Source organism: Crinia signifera, chromosome 2, assembly GCF_055691185.1.
Source record: "Crinia signifera chromosome 2, ASM5569118v1, whole genome shotgun sequence".
Taxonomy (NCBI): Eukaryota; Metazoa; Chordata; class Amphibia; order Anura; family Myobatrachidae; genus Crinia; species Crinia signifera.
In genome coordinates, this window is record NC_139218.1 from 81,935,714 (window position 1) to 81,951,983 (window position 16,270).

General features: G+C 41.8%; 1 protein-coding gene across 2 annotated transcripts in view; it reads left to right on the top strand.

Moving 5' to 3' along the window:
* Window positions 1-16,270, top strand: part of BCLAF3 (BCLAF1 and THRAP3 family member 3) — a 63,528-nt gene that overhangs the window by 34,421 nt on the left and 12,837 nt on the right. Inside the window, exons 5-11 of one of the 2 annotated variants that reach the window (XM_083172485.1) lie at window positions 442-1,560; window positions 3,358-3,471; window positions 5,513-5,685; window positions 7,200-7,323; window positions 9,411-9,477; window positions 11,826-11,941; window positions 13,214-13,319. In XM_083172485.1, the coding sequence (XP_083028611.1) occupies window positions 442-1,560; window positions 3,358-3,471; window positions 5,513-5,685; window positions 7,200-7,323; window positions 9,411-9,477; window positions 11,826-11,941; window positions 13,214-13,319 (1,819 nt within the window). Of the gene's footprint in view, window positions 1-438; window positions 1,561-3,357; window positions 3,472-5,512; window positions 5,686-7,199; window positions 7,324-9,410; window positions 9,478-11,825; window positions 11,942-13,213; window positions 13,320-16,270 lie in introns of both variants that reach the window. The other variant, XM_083172484.1, reaches the window with a different exon arrangement.

Here is a 16,270-nt window from a genome sequence, read left to right on the forward strand (position 1 = left end):
AAAAAAAACCCTGCTGAGTCTCCGGGTCCGGGCAGCTCAGCTGAAAAGTCAATCAGCCACTGCATGGCCCTGCGCCCCGTCCTGCCTGCGTCAACCCGGCTTGTCATAAGCCGGCGCCGCTGGCTGCAATAGAACAGCCGGGCGTGGGGGCGGGGTGAGCTAGAGACGCAGCGGGGGAAAGGGAGACGGGCAGCGCTGAAACAAGCTGAGTTCAGCGATGACCTCAGTAGCACTGCCCGGCGCTAAACACTGCGAATCCTGATTATTTTCCGGGCTTGCCAGTCTGGGCATTAAGGCATAGCCCGGAAAATTCTTGGGATTACCAGTGAAGGGGTTAATAAATCAATCTAGTATTTTAAAGTAATAGGGACATTATGTCCAATTTCGAGTTTGGTGTACATTATTTCCAAACATAATTGTAATATTAATTTATATCAGCAGGCATCCTAATGATCATGATCTTCGAGAAGAGGAGCAACCTCCTAAGAGATCCAGAGACACAGAGAGACTTGATCGCCGGCCACCACTGAGAAATTCTCACTGGAAGGATGACCATTCATTAACACCATACCCTGACAAGACCTGGAAGGATGACCATTCATTAACACCATACCCTGACAAGACTTGGAAGGATGACCATTCATTAACAGCATACCCTGACAAGAATTGGAAGGATGACCATTCATTAACAGCATACCCTGAAAAGACTTGGAAGGATGACCATTCATTAACAGCATACCCTGAAAAGACTTGGAAGGATGACCATTCATTAACAGCATACCCTGAAAAGACTTGGAAGGATAACCATTCATTAACACCATATCCTGACAAGACTTGGAAGGATGATAATTCATTAACACCATACCCTGACAAGAAGTGGAAGGATGATAATTCATTAACACCATACCCTGATAAGACTTGGAAAGATGATAATTCATTAACACCATACCCTGACAAGAAGTGGAAGGATGATAATTCATTAACACCATACCCTGATAAGACTTGGAAAGATGACAACTCATTAACACCATATCCTGACAAGACTTGGTCAGAGGACACTGATTTGAGAGCTCCTAGTCCTGTTGTGTACCAGGCACCATCTGGAGAATTTACAAAAATAGAATATGACTATAGTCACAGGTCCCCATCCTTTGTAAAAGCTGAACCGATTCTGTCAAGTGACCACAGTGAGAAACGCAGCTGGCATGAAGAAAGAAAAAACATTCCTACTAGAACTTCCCAGCAAAGCAAATTACTAGATCTAAACAAAGAAAGGGAAAAATACTCTGAACGATCAAGCGAGACATTCAGTAAATACAATGAAAGAAAGGGTCACGATCGGGCCAGTTTCAAAAATGATTTTGATATAAGGCACCCAAATCATAAGCACAAGGAAAGAATGAGGAAAGGAGAGGACTTCCAGAAGGAACCAAATTCTCCACGTCAACTGAGAAACCAAAGCCCCAAATCTGGAAACCAAAAAGTCACATTGAAGATCAGTCCTGAAAAAGAAACTATCATGGTTAATTTGGCTTTGAAGAATCCGAAAGATAATTCTAGGTATTGTGTTTACTTAATATTTTTTTTTAAATATATTTTGGGGGGGTTCTTTGAGGCAGGGGTAAATGTTCATGCTTCTTTCATCTGTGGAAGCGGGAGAAAAGTCACAGGTTCTGAAGTGTTTGAAAGACACAGAATTGTTCACATGTGGAAAATAAATTCAGTATTTGTGGAATTGGAGAAGCAAAAATAATTGCTATTAATAGATATTTGATCATTGTAGCTTTTGTATGAACAAAATAATAACCAGATTTGAGAAAATTTGGAAAAAAAAATTAGTCCTTCAAGTAAAAAGAAAAACAACTGAAAACCGCATCACCAAAATATTTGCTTAAAAGGTCATGCTCCTATCATACGTGAGAGACATATGGATCATATGAACACTGTTCTTCCAAGCCTAATATTTTTCGCAGAAATCATCGTTGGTAATCGTTAGTGCGTCGAGTGACTAAACACTTCAATTAATCTGTGGAAACTAATTAGATGATTTTGATGATTGAATAAATGTTTTTACTCCTCACAGAAAGCAAGGGGAAAATTTACAAAACTTTCCATGTGACCGATGTTACTGGAACAGAAATTGTTGCCTCTGTCAATCAAAATAGTTGCTGTTCTGTGGAAACTAGTGATGTGCTGCAAATACCATGGACATATTATTTGAGAAACCGAATTTTAACTACTATACAGTTTCTACGTTAATTATGTTGTTTATTCTTAGCCATGTCAAATCAGATTCTGCGTTGCGGGCACTAACCATGTTTGAGAAGAGGAAATGTGAGATTCAGGCTCCTACATCTGTTTAAACTTTACCTAATTGACTTCAAGTTGGTTTCCTTCTATCTGAGTGATTAGTCATGAGCGTTTTGAATGTCAGCAGGTTTGCTATACAATCCTTCACAAAACACAGTTGAAAAGAATGAGACCACACAAGAGGGTGGAGCCTGTAATGTGTATGGAGATGCAGCAGGATTGGACAACGAGTGTTCCTCGCCTTTTGGTGTGTCACCAAATATTAATGTTGGATCAGTTAAGCCAATGTTTCACCTCAATGTTGATGATCCCTTCCCTGTTTATATGGAAGTCCATCTTCTAAATTGGAGAGGATACAGAAAACCAACTGATAATCAAGTTAGAATATTGTATAGAAATAACAAAGGCGTTTTAAAGAAGTGTATAAAGAAAGTTACAAGAGGTCAACTTTGCAGTAAGATTCATCTACTTGATGAAGCTGACGTCAACTGCTTTCTAAAACGGCCCTTCTGTGGAAAGTCGCATGAAATTTTTCTCGCCTCACACATTTGTGGTAGCACAAAGTAATCTAACCTAACTACTGAAATGTATATTTCAAGACGAAAAGCATAATATAGTATTTGATTGGGTGGCTTCATATATTGCTATGTAGATTTACAGCAACAATTTGGATCCTGTTTATGACCTGAAAGATCAAAAGAATTGCCAAGAAGGTAAGGGGATGCTTCTATGCTATACACCATTTTCTTTACTCCTATATTATTTGTTTTAAAACCTACTGTATCATGAAATGTTATTGTTGAGATGTCAGATTGTTCCCTTATTTCTTTGTTGCAATTCTCAAAGGGTTAAAAAAATAAAATTGTTGGCCATCTTCCCGCCAAACCATAATCTCTGTGTCTGTAACGTAACAGCTCTCCAGCTCCTGATGGTGCCCCTATTATATTCTCTCACTATGCCTTCCTAACCCACTAGGTTAAGCTGTACTTTGTTTACACGTTCCTGAAGAAGTTTCAGAAGTCATATTCCCTGCCCCTTGTTTTCTAGGTTGTCCCATGAACCGTGGAACACCTATAAAGAAATGCCAACAAAGCCAGAAGCAGTTGAAGGTGAGCGGAATTCTGAAGGAAAGCAGAGTCTGGGGAATGACATTCAAAAAAGGTATTTTCTTTTCATCCCATTAGAGTTTTTGCGTATCGGTCAAGTGAACTATTTAGCATTACCTACATAACAATTTGAACAGGCATTTAAATTAACACTAATAAGTTGGTTGTGTGCCATGAACATTAAAGCCCCATACACACTAAACAAGTCCCCACCAACACCGATATTGTTGGAGGCGGGGACCCGGCATAGTGAATACTAGTGCTAGTGAATACACACTTGCCGGTGCGGGGGGGAGGGTTATGACGGTCATGCTGCGGCTGCATTTATGTTTGTATTAGACACACATAATGGTAAAAGAAAATATTTGGGGCTAAAATTAATAGGAATGCCGGGTGCGGCATACATACGGGGCGATTGTAGCCCTATTTCTACGCAATCTGACTAGATCACTTTGAAATGAAGCACAGATTGCTCCATGTGTAGGCCCCAGCATCAGCTGTAGCTAAGATACTGCATGCAGTTTAAATTTAGTCATCGCCAGTGTTCTCTCACCAGAGAACACTGGCCCACACAGATCGCTCAGTACACTTTGCTGGTGCACCGCATATGTGCCAGCCAGGGGCGTAGCTAATGCTGTGTACACACAGGGGAGATATATTGCTTGCAATATATTGCTTGCAATATATTGCTGAGCAATATATTGCTCGGTGTACTTGCAATATATCTCCGCAATATATTTCTCAGCAATATATTGCTCAGTGTCCAGTTTTTCAGAGGGACCAGCAATTTTCCATGAAAATTGCTAGCAATTTTGACTAGATTTTTTTTACCCTCTATTTAAATTCATTTATGATTGACATGGGTTGTGGGAAGTCTGTATATGGTGTACTTGTGGAGTATCACGGCTCCCACGATGGCCATCGTATGCTAAAAAGGGAGGGGGGGGCGGGCCGGCGGCGCCAGGTGTCGAATCTGCGCCCGGAGCGTGTGCTCCAGTGGCTCCGCCCTCCCTACGCCTCTGACCCTCATCCAGGACGGCCGGACAGTGGCGGGGGTTGGGCCCCCCTGGCTCAGGGGCCCGGTCGCAGGTGCGACCGCTGCGACCCCTGTAGCTACGCCACTGGTGCCAGCGATGTGTTCTGAGCAATCTGTGTTTCAGCGTGGCACCCCATCGCCTCTTGTGTATGGGGTTTTAGTCCCCCTGATTATAATTCCATACAGTTATGGGGGCATACACACAGGGAGATTTAAACAAGAGATGTGTTCTGAGCAATTTAGTGTGGGAGATTTCCCACAGTCCAGATCTCCCATACACATTGAGAGATTTGTGCTGAGAGATTTGTGCGAAAAAAAATAAATGAAAGAATGGATGAGTATTAGAGGAGTGAGGGAGGTGTAGATCGATCAGATCACTTAAGGCATGTGCAATTTTCAGTTTCTCTATAAGTGATCTGACTAGATATATACTGCATGCATGAATGATCTAGTCCGGTGATAGCGACGCGTGGGGCAGCACATCGCTATGGGGCATACACGCTGAACGATTTGCACGTTGCAACGGCTACAGAAGTAATCTGTTGGATCGCACATGGCTGGGATCACATGCGATATTATCGCATGCAAAAGAACCCCATGTGATCTATTACATGCGATCCTGTCCCTCGGGAGGATCCAAGGGGAGATGTCGCCATAGTGTACGCCAAACTTTACTTGCGTTTCCATTTTTCGATTGAAGGAATAATTTGCCAACTTTATTAAGTAATGCTTTTGATATTGGGTGCACAAGATTAATTTGTTCTAAATTCCTTTAGGGTGATTGATGGGCCCACTTGAATACTACTATATATCCCCTATTAAGTAACAAAACGGAAACAAGGAGACCGTTTTTAATAATACCAGAGAACTGAAATGAATTTAGTAGAACTGGTAGCTACGCAGATCATATACGACTGGAAGATGATGATTCATAATTTTAACTGTTTGAATTAATATTTAATTATTTTACTGAAATCAGTTTAGCTATTTTATTTTTTGGGGTGTTTGGAGAGGGAGCCAATATTGTCTTCTAATAAAAGAGATACTCTGACCATTTCAGGAACACTGTAACTTCCAATGATAGACAGACGTCTCAGGACTTAGTAGCCATAGGTGGAAAGGAGGATTTTCGCCCGGTGTTTGAACACCTCGAATTTTCAAAGCAAAGTGAGATTAATGCTCCAAACAATGAGTTTACTCAGGAAATTATTACCATCATCCATGAAGTGAAAGGTAAGATGTTTTACATTGCATGGTCTGCAAAGGGGGGGGGGGGTGTTTGTAAACTATGCTTAACTTATTTAAAGTTATGAGATAATTATGGAAAGTGATGTGCAGCAAATGTGCAGTATTACATAGCAACCAATTATATTTCTGCATACATTTTTTTAGATAGCACTTTGAGAAGAATAAAGCAGTACATTTTTACTAAAAATGTAGAGGTGATGTTGCCCATAACAACCAATCAGACTCTCTCTCTGTCATCTTCTAGGATGCAATAGAGAAGTTAGGGGTAGATTAATTACAGCAGTGCTAAAAGCGCCGCTATAACACTTCCTGCTTTACCTCAGTAGCGAGGCGAAGCAGGAGTGGAGAGCGACAAGATCTACTAAGATCTTGGCCGCCGAAGCGGGGGAGCGCTAACTCCCCCCTCCAGCGATGCCTCCTCCAGCTGACAGCGCATCAGTTAACACTGTCGCGCTGTCTGCTTCTCCCCGGCCGGCAGGACTGCGCATGCGCGAGATCTCCAGCGCAGCTCAGAGCCAGCAGCAGGGACAGCGCTGTCCCTGCTGTGGGCATAGGGCATTGCCGCCTGCAGCTGTTGAAGTCGATAGCTGCAGGCGGCAGAACGGTCAGCGACGCTGACCGTTCATAAATTAGGTATGACAGTTAAGCGCTGTACTTCAAATTGTAAATGCACTACGTCGCCGCCCACACATCGCCGCCGTTAATGTACCCACACAGTGGGGTTGATAGATGCAGTGAAGCGCTATCCCCTGCTTTAGAGCAGATAGATAGCGCAGATGCCCCACAACGCCAGATAATAAATCCACCCCTTAGTGAAGAATCTGTTCAGTTGCCATGGGCAACATCAACTCTTAATTTAGTGTTAGTAAATTTACTCATATACTGTAAATAAATAGATACAGTATGCGCATCACAAATAGATTTGGAATGAAAGGGCTCTTCCACTATGCACAGCTTTGGTTGTTTAGATCAGTGGTTCCCAACCCTGCTCCTCAGGTACCCCCAACAGTGCAGGGTTTCCAGGTCACCCAGCAGGTGCACAGATTATTCAGACACATTTTAAAAGATCCACAGGTGGAGCGAATTACTTCACTTGTGATTATGTGTGGAGACCTGGAAAACGTGCACTGTTGGGGGTACTTGAGGACCAGGTTTGGGAACTACTGGTTTAGATGTCTGCATTTCTTACATTGCCTCCTGGGGTAGCCTGTGGCTACTAAAACTTCAGACTGTTTCTCTGGAATTATTTTGACACATACAAACTCCCTGATAACTTATACAGGATTTATTTCAATAGTGCCCACTGCTGAATATAGATCCCAGGATAATACAAAATACACTTTGTAGAAGTTAGGCATTTAGCCATTTCACATGCTCTAAATATTAAAAATTGTTATGTCCTTCAGTTCCCTACTCCATATAGATTTGTCAATACAATATTGACATTTATTTCAAATGAACGAATTACAGTTTATATTTTTGTGCCTTTTTATTTACAGCAAACCATTTCCAGTCAGCTGAAATGTCCCTACATGAACGTTTTTCCAAGCTGCAAGCAGAGAGCAATAAGCAGGATTTGAACCTTAACATACCTGCCCCACAAAGCAATCCTGAGATTCACAGGTAAACTGGTCTGGCTGCAGATTTGTCCATGTGACAAGCACAAGCCACAGCACGCAGGACCCAAACTATTTAATGTCGTCACAGGCTGGGCCCTGTTTGCTCGCACTGCCTTCACCTGGCCTTTACTGTCTCTGAAAGTGACTTTGAGTGAACTTGACAGTAGTTTGACTGTCATAACTCTGTTTGTCAGTGGCGTATTGTTTATCTTCCTATTATATATGTGTAAATATTATTCCTTCACACACCCTTTTAGCAGGCACTACAGACGAGTCCTCATACATCATTGTTGCAGTCATGCCAAACAGCCCCTCTTGGCATGCTAGGTCCCACGGGACTATGCTAGGGTTGGGTGTGTTTTTTTGCAAACTTAAAAACGTCATGATTTTAGGAGACTGCTGATTGATTGATTTCATATGCTCAATTTTGGTTCAGCACGGACAGTGTAATGGTTAGCATTACTGCCTCACAGCACTGAGGTTGTGGTCCTAACTGTGCGGAGTTTTTATATTCTCCCCGTGCTTGCGTGGGTTTCCTCTGAGTACTCTGGTTTCATCCCACATTCCAAAAATATACTGGTAGGTTAATTGGCTTCCAACGAAATTAACCCTAGAATGTGTTTGTGTGTGTGTGTGTACATGTGGTAGGGAATATAGATTGTAAGCTCCACTGGGGCAGGGACTGATGTGAATGTTCATATATTCTCTGTAAAGCGCTGCGGAATATGTGTGCGCTATATAAGAAACGGTTAATAAATAATATAGAGCAGTGGTTCTCAAACTCGGTCCTCAGGACCCCACACAGTTTGCGTTTTTCAGGTCACCCGACAGGTGCGCTCATGACTGGCCACATTTTAAAAGACCCACAGGTGGAGCTAATTATTTCACTTGATTCTGCGAGACCTGCAAAACATGTACTGTGTGGGGTCCTGAGGACCAACTTTGAGAACCTGTGATATAGAGATATACCGTACATGTGCCAGATATCAAATTGATCAGCATATTTATTTATTAACAGTTTCTTGTATAGTGCAGTATATTCTGTTGCACTATACAATAGGAGACAGTGATATAACAAACTGGGTATTTACAGACAGTCAAAGGTATAAGGGCCCTGCTCGCAAGCTTACAGCTTACAATCTATAGAGAAATAGACATTGATACACAAGGATATATATTCTTTATTGCAATAATACCACCAGAATGCAAAGGTTCCTGGTGTGCTGTATGATAAGGTGACCCAGCAGTTTGGCCAGGGGTCAGGAGGATGAAAAATGTATAAAAAGAAAGATAATGGGTATGTGTGGACTGTACAGTGGGGATGTGATTAGATAGGAAAGGTATATGAAGGTTAAGTGGCTGGTTCTGGAATTTTGATAAGCTTGCCTGAAGAGGTGAGTTTTCAGGGAACGCTTGTAGGTTTGGTGTGACTGGTGTGTCATCGTTACATTGCTTTGCAACTAAATCCTAAATGAAGACACCCGGTTCTAGCAGAGTTGCACAGGACCTGGTGGCTCACTCACACAATAGCCACCTCCCTCTGCATGATGTACTAAGGCTAGATGTATGAAGACACATCTGTATGCTGTAATCCTTTTTCATTGCCCTGTTCCAGCAATGACTGCAATGCTGGTCAGCTCTGCACTTCCTCTTGGGTTACAGCTGTAAGCGATTTATGTGCCTGTGCGTCTACGTAATAGTGTCCCACTGTATAATAATGTTATAGCATACTGACCCCAGAATGAGGCAGCCCTACAGAAGGTGACTAGGCACCTGTTTATTGTTAGTGATATTTACACCGCATCCATCTATAATATGTACTGCTAAGGCAATAGATACCTATAATTGGGGGGGGGAATACGTTTCAGAATCCAATTTAGATTATGTGAAAACGACAAGTCTGGTATCTGCAAGATTCTGGAATGTTCCATTGTCCGTTTGCCATGCTAAACGGAACATTAATGTTCCGCTTGCCACAATAAATTAGCTCAGTCTGGATATGCTCACACGGGACACGTGAATGTTCATGATTCTGCTTTACTGGAGTTTTCTTGGAAATATTAATTTATTTTTTTTTTTTTTTTATGGCAGGAGAATTGATATCTCACTGGAAGATCTTCACAACAAGTCTCTTCACAAAACAACGGAAGTCACTCCGGTAAATAGAAGTTCTGTTCTGTAGCGCTGGAAAGTGTCAGCGTGTGTATAGACGTGTATATGTTATCATGAAACTGCTAGTGAACATATAAAAAATATATAATAAGAACTGTGAAAATGTTATAAAATATGATTTGCACAAATAAATGGTGCACATGTAGTGACTGTAAAAGTAGTGCAGTTGTTTGGGAAATATCAAGAGCACTATGTAACAGGAGACATCACTTGTAGGATGCTGAGCATTTTTATGGTGATCAAAAATAAAGCATTGCTTATACAGTATATCTTTTGTAGAACAAGAACATGAGAACATACTGTTCAGCCAGCTTAAGTATACCGTATGTGAATGGAGAGCCTCTTACAACATTTGTGGTGATTTTACTTTGATCAGCACCCACTAGTGTCCCCAGTAATTGTGAACTTACAGGAAACTCTTTTGTAAATATTTTTTTTGTCATGAACCTGGGCTTGCCTGTGGATTGCCCGCAGCCTGCAATTAACAGATTATTGCCGCTAAGGTTAATCAACATAAATAAGGCAAGTGTAGTTCTAGAAAAATAGTTTTCTCCATTCCAGCTGGTTGCAAGTATGACACATCAGGAAATAGTGTCGTACCATTACATTACATAAATTGTTTTGGTCTTCAATAGGCAGGTCATAGTCCGTGGGGGAAACTTACTAAGATGGGGGTTCTATTTCACATGGCATGTTGCTATGGGCAACCAAACAGAATCAAATTATTTATTTTGGCACCTTCTAGAAGAGAATACATAGGATCTGGCCCATAGCAACATCCCATCTGAAATCGAACTCCCATTTTGTAAATGTCCCCATGTGTCTCTCAATTAGAGATCTGATCATTTTCAGCTGTGTTTGAAAATGGGAAATTAAACCGTTATAATTATAGAGAAATTGTGTATGGGAGGGCTCATTTGTAGTTGGATGCAAGTTCACTTCAAACTTACATATAAAAACATTCCATCAAGGAACAGCCAGTGTATTTACACTAGTGTGAGGCGCATCGTGAGCACCAGCAAGGCAGCATCTTTGTCTGATGATAATAATAATTTGTCATAATAGTGTAGAGAGCAGTGGTGTAGCTAGGTGCCACAGTGCCCGGAGCAAGGGGCGCCCCCCCCCCCCCCCCCCCGATTTGAGCTCTTGCGTGGCAAAAAGGGGGCGTGGTCTAACATTATACCTCACACCGTAATACCCATTACACATAAAGCCACATGCCGTAATGACAATTACACATAGTCGCACATAGTCACACATGATTCCCATTACATATGATATAGCAAACTGCAATGCCCACTACATACTGTATAACAAACTGTAATGCCTGTTATTACACATTTGACACATAAGTGCCACTTTACCTACATGCTCATTGCTAGGAACTTAATGCTCGATGCCAAGGGGCTTCATGCTCGATGCCAAGGGGGACTGAAGCAGCTTGTTGCCAAGGGGTAATGCAGCCCGCCCACCCAGCTCTCTCGCTCCCCAATGTGCCCGGCTGAGCCAGTGTCAGCTGCTATTTTCAATTCTCAAGTCTCCTGCTGGACTGCTAGTCAATAGGTGCTCGCAGTGCTGCTTCTGACTGGCTGCTGGACTGCAAGCACTTATTGGCTAGCGGTGCAACTTTAATTGAAAATAGTGGTGGGCTGCAGCTGGGAACAAGGAGCAGCCGAGCAGGGCGGGGGAGCCGGCCGCAGAGTGCACGGCTCTGTGATATTTCGGTGCCCGGAGCTTGGGCTCCGCCCTCGCTGTGCCGCTGGTAGAGAGGAGGCTTGACCCTATGATAGCATTACACAATTTTATAATGTATTCAAATGTTGTGAACAAGAGAAAATTGTGTTATTTGTCTTCATAATAAATGAGTCACATTTTTTAGATGATAAAATATCAGTACAAATAAAGATACACAATACAAATGAATTATACTGTACATACCCATTTTCCCCTTGGAAATTCTTAAGGTCATTTTTCCTGCAGATAAATACCTGGGTCTTTATGGAATATAGCTGCAACACTAACCAATGCGGTTCTATCTGCTAGAGTGCTCATCAATCAGTAAGCCATTCAGGATGCGTAATAAGGAAACCTGTATCTTAAAACAAAAACCCATAATTGAGCCCCATAGTGTTTTATAGTGTATGAAGATTACAGCAATGTACGGCTGAGCAAATATTAGTCATGTTCCATACCCAGGACGTGGCCGGCTTCCCTGCACACTTATATGGGGCCTGAAATCAAAGTTTAAAAACCTTTCACAAATCAGCCCTGCACATGTTTCTTAGATTACAAGTCATTATGTAAAATGCCATTTTTCCTGCCTTCCTTTCTCAGATCAACCAGAAAATAATTGAAGACCCAAATGATTTACGACATGATATTGAGAGACGGAGGAGGCAGAGGTTGCACTCAGAGGAGGGAAATGCTACTAATGTTGACTTCCAGGAAAGGTTAGCGTTATCCACTACAAACACATTGCCCCCTTTGTTTCCTTATGTGTAAGGTTCCCTGTCAGGTTTATGCAGAAGATGAACGTACGTCTGCTCGCAGAGTATATGTTTGTGGACTCCACGTGCCCTTGAAACAAGCATATTTAGGTACGGGTGCTGCAGAGTCATACTTGTTTAGGCTCAGTATTTCCACTCACAACTAAGGGGGCCTAATTGGGGTGTAATGGAGCTTCGTAATGTAGGTAATGCCCATTGAAGGGGTGAATGTAATGCTCAGTTTTGATGTTAAAATGATTGTGATACTACATGTGATATCATTTCTTGTATTCAGCGTGATGCCACTCGTCTTACAGGACTACATGTGGCTGGGCTTAAGTGTCCCTGATGTAGCATAGCCAATCCCAGCACAGTAAGGATTAGGCAAGTTCTTAATCATGTAGACTGTATGAAGGCTAAAAACAAAGCAGTTTGCAGTCAGAGGACCTCAAAGATGCATAATATCTTTTATCTTTAAAATTATTTTATTAACATTAAAGTTGATTCTTTTTTTTTGGGGGGGGGGGGGGGGTGTATGTCTTATTCACAATGTGATGCAGTTAGGATGCACAGGGAGCCTTTGCTGATTTAATTTCAAATTAATTTGCTATGCAACACTTGTCTACTGTGTGCGACTGAGTCTCTAAAGGTGCGTACACACGGGGGGAGGTATATTGCTATCAATATATTGCTCAGTGTCTCCTTTTCATCAGCGACCAGAGATGGTCGCTGATGAAAAGGAACCTCTGCTGGGGGAGTCGCAGAGGTAATCAGCTGGTTGCAGGAGCAAGCTCCTGCGACCAGCGATTACAATGGGGCAGAAACCGGGAGCGTGCACCCGGCGATTTATCGCTGGTTTGCACTCCAATCACTGGCAATATGGTCGCCTGCGACCATATTCCCAGCGATTATCGCCCCGTGTGTACACAGCAATAGTCTGTATCCAATGCAGCGCAACCACTTTTTTCCACATGAAAATCTGTTATGCTTCGTATACAGACTCCATCACACATATGTGTAGAATTGTCACGTATCAAATTAATTATTGTATATATGAAAAGGTTTCTGATTTGGGATGCTGAATAAGTAGGACACATAGGTATCCCTTTCTGATTGGGATGCTAAATAAGTAGGACAAATAGGTCTCCCTTCACACAGCTGAGGCTGGATACACATCAGGATGAAAACTTGTTTAAATAATTCTATTGACAAAAAAAACACACCTTTTTTTTACAGTGATGCTACTGGCAGCTACTACAGACCACAGGGCAATGAAGTAGGAGAATTTCAGAAGTCGCCTAGGATGACAAAACCTCCGTTCCAAAGGCCGGACAGACCGCCGGTGAGTGTGGTTTTGGGGATTGTAGTAAAGTCAAGTAGTCAGATAATTGTCTGTATGGTCTGTACACTATTACATAGTGTACAGATCTGAGTGGTCTCACAGTTGGTACATTTCCAAATATGAGCTTCATCATGTAGATGACTTTTCATGACCGAGAAAGGAGCAACTGTCCATGGTATAACAAGGTTATAGGTTTTGATACAGTTTCCCCTGAGTCTCTCATAGATTATTTACAAGATTTTATATTCTGGGCAAATAATGGGGGGAATTAAACTGTTTTATCCCTGACAGCCACCAGATGGCACCCAATGGAGCTATTCAGTTGTTGCTCTGTTGGAGTGTGATTGGCTGCCGGTGTCTGCACTTCAGTTTACTGGCGAGATGAAGTGAGATTTAAGTGACCCGTTTGAGCATTGAATTGGGACTTTTCAAGTTGAACCTGTTAGTTTAGTTGGGTTTAGCTGCTATGCATGGTGATCAAAAGCAACAATTGATTATCAGGCATGATAAAAAATAAATAAATATCCCCCCAAGCATACAGAAAAAGAAACATTGAAACAGATTAAATCAGTGGTTGCCACAGTTTTTGGGATCATGGCTTGATAGTGTCATACTTTTCAGGCAAAAAAAATTGAGGGTAAATCTAGTTATTTGTGTTCATTTATGTGGTGTAGGAATAGCAATTGCTTTTGTTTGTTGGCTTATTTCACATTTGGAAGCCACAAGCACTGTTTTTTCCGATTACATTCACCATAAATAGTTCTTAATTGGTCGAGGCACCCAGTTTGGGAACCAATGGATTATGAATCGCTATCCCACGATGAAGCTAGAGTTGTTTTTGCCAATTACAGTTCACCATTCTTGTGAAATTGGAGCAATTTAGTGGATAACACAGAGGTTTTAATGAAGCAGTTTAAAAAGTGAACGGTCTCCTGTATTGTAAAGCCAAGATTAGTCTGAACAGATTGTCCCATTTACCAATTCCAGAAAACCCGTGTGCTTTGGAACAGCAAACTATTTACTAGTAAATCATGTTTTCCTTTGTGGTTCATGACGACAACTTCCCTGCCTGTGGGGTATCGCCTACGTTCACCTGTGATTTTGTACAAGTTATAGCCTAAAACAATGAAGTTCTACATTTATCCTTTTGACTTAGTCAGGAAATGCTAATTAACAGCTGAAATCGTGCATTAATTTCACTGTTCATGTCTGAGCAAGTTAAAGCTGAATGTGTAAATCTGATTGTTAGACGGTTGATGACAGCCCTGTGAGCTACACCCATATACATTACATTACACCACTTCATTTCATTAGGAGTTCCAGCGAATCCCTTGCTCTGACCTATGTGTCCTCATCATTTCCTACACTGTTTTGACTCTTTCTGTGTTTTATGATGGAGGACCTCATTTCAGGGAATGAGGAAGAATTAAAATAACATTGGATGCCGCCTTTACATGAGTCACAGCACTTTTGTGTCATTTATTTTTTAACTTTTTTGTGTCATTTTTAACGCTTTAGTTGCGTGAGGGAAACCATTATATATGCTGGTCACAGAGGGGGGGGGGGGGGGGTATGGAAATATGTAACTGGTCTGTAGTGAACAACACCAGTCTGAGACCGCCCATCTTCACCGCAAGATCAAATGATGACCTATATAAACCGGAATCTGGCTAATCATTCTAGTATTGTCCATATACATAATGTAAGCTCCCCCTTCAAGGTGTACCCTCTCCACTGTCCAACATAGAAATATATTAAATATACACCCTAAAAAAATGTGACCTAGTCATTGGAATTTAGAAAAAAGAAATGCGGATATTTCCGTTTCTGACCAGACAGGGGTGATTGTTAGAATGAGCCCAGGATATATGGAGGTAGTTCCCAAGGCGATTAAACTTATCAAACGTTGTAAGGGTACCTGATTTGGAGAACAGTATAATTGTAACATCATACACACATAACTCAATACTTTTGTAGTATTAGCGATTTAATTAGTGCTAGCAAAGGGGAATGCTTAATGGACTCAACTTTTTTTTATTTTAACAGATCTGCCAAAGATCACGCTCTCATCATAGGGGCATATTCAATGTTTTTTGCGAGCTGTAACAGCGAGCAGTGCTGACTGGTTGCTGGCACGGTCAGTATTCAACTGACCACCTGCACACGCCGTTTTCACGTCACTAGGTTTTTGCAGCGACAGGGAAACGGTGTGTGTGGCTGCTAAAACAGCGAGGCGCGCGGCTAAATGACAGCAAGTATTCCCCCAGAACGTAGAATAGGGTGAGCGGCTGGCGCGGGGGTTAAATAGCGTTTAACCCCCTCGCCGGCTGCATTGAAGTCCGGAACAAATTTGGTTTATTGATGAAACTATACACTTAGAGAAACCACGCTGCAATGCATTGATGTGCTGAATATATCAAGTCGCAAAATTGCATCTTCTAGCTGGATTTACAGTACTCCTAATTCTAAAGGTGCCCATACACGGTGCAATAATTACTTGCATTTTGGTCTAGATCGCATGCGATGCGATCGGTACCTAGTTCAAAAAGTATGTGCAGCACATACTTTTTGAACTGTGCGATGGGATGTGCACGGGAGCGCGCATCTTATCGCACCCGCAAAGCGTAGAGTGTATGGGCACCTTCAGGTGCAAAGCAACCAATCAGTTTCTAACATTAACCCTTTGAGTGCCAACATCTGTGAGTTGTGCAAAATATCTGCTAGAAATGCCAGCGTCACTCATATTTGTTAAATAAATTAAAATAAAAAGTGCTGTGAAAAGAAAAAAAAAATGTTTCCTATATACAGTAAACATTACAGGTCATAATGATGAATAAAAAGGTTTGCTTGGCAATTTTCACACCTATTTTGACAAATTCACTTGGCACTCAAACGGTTAAATAACCATTTAACGCTGATTGGTTAGTTAACTATTCCTCTTTAGCTCTCTC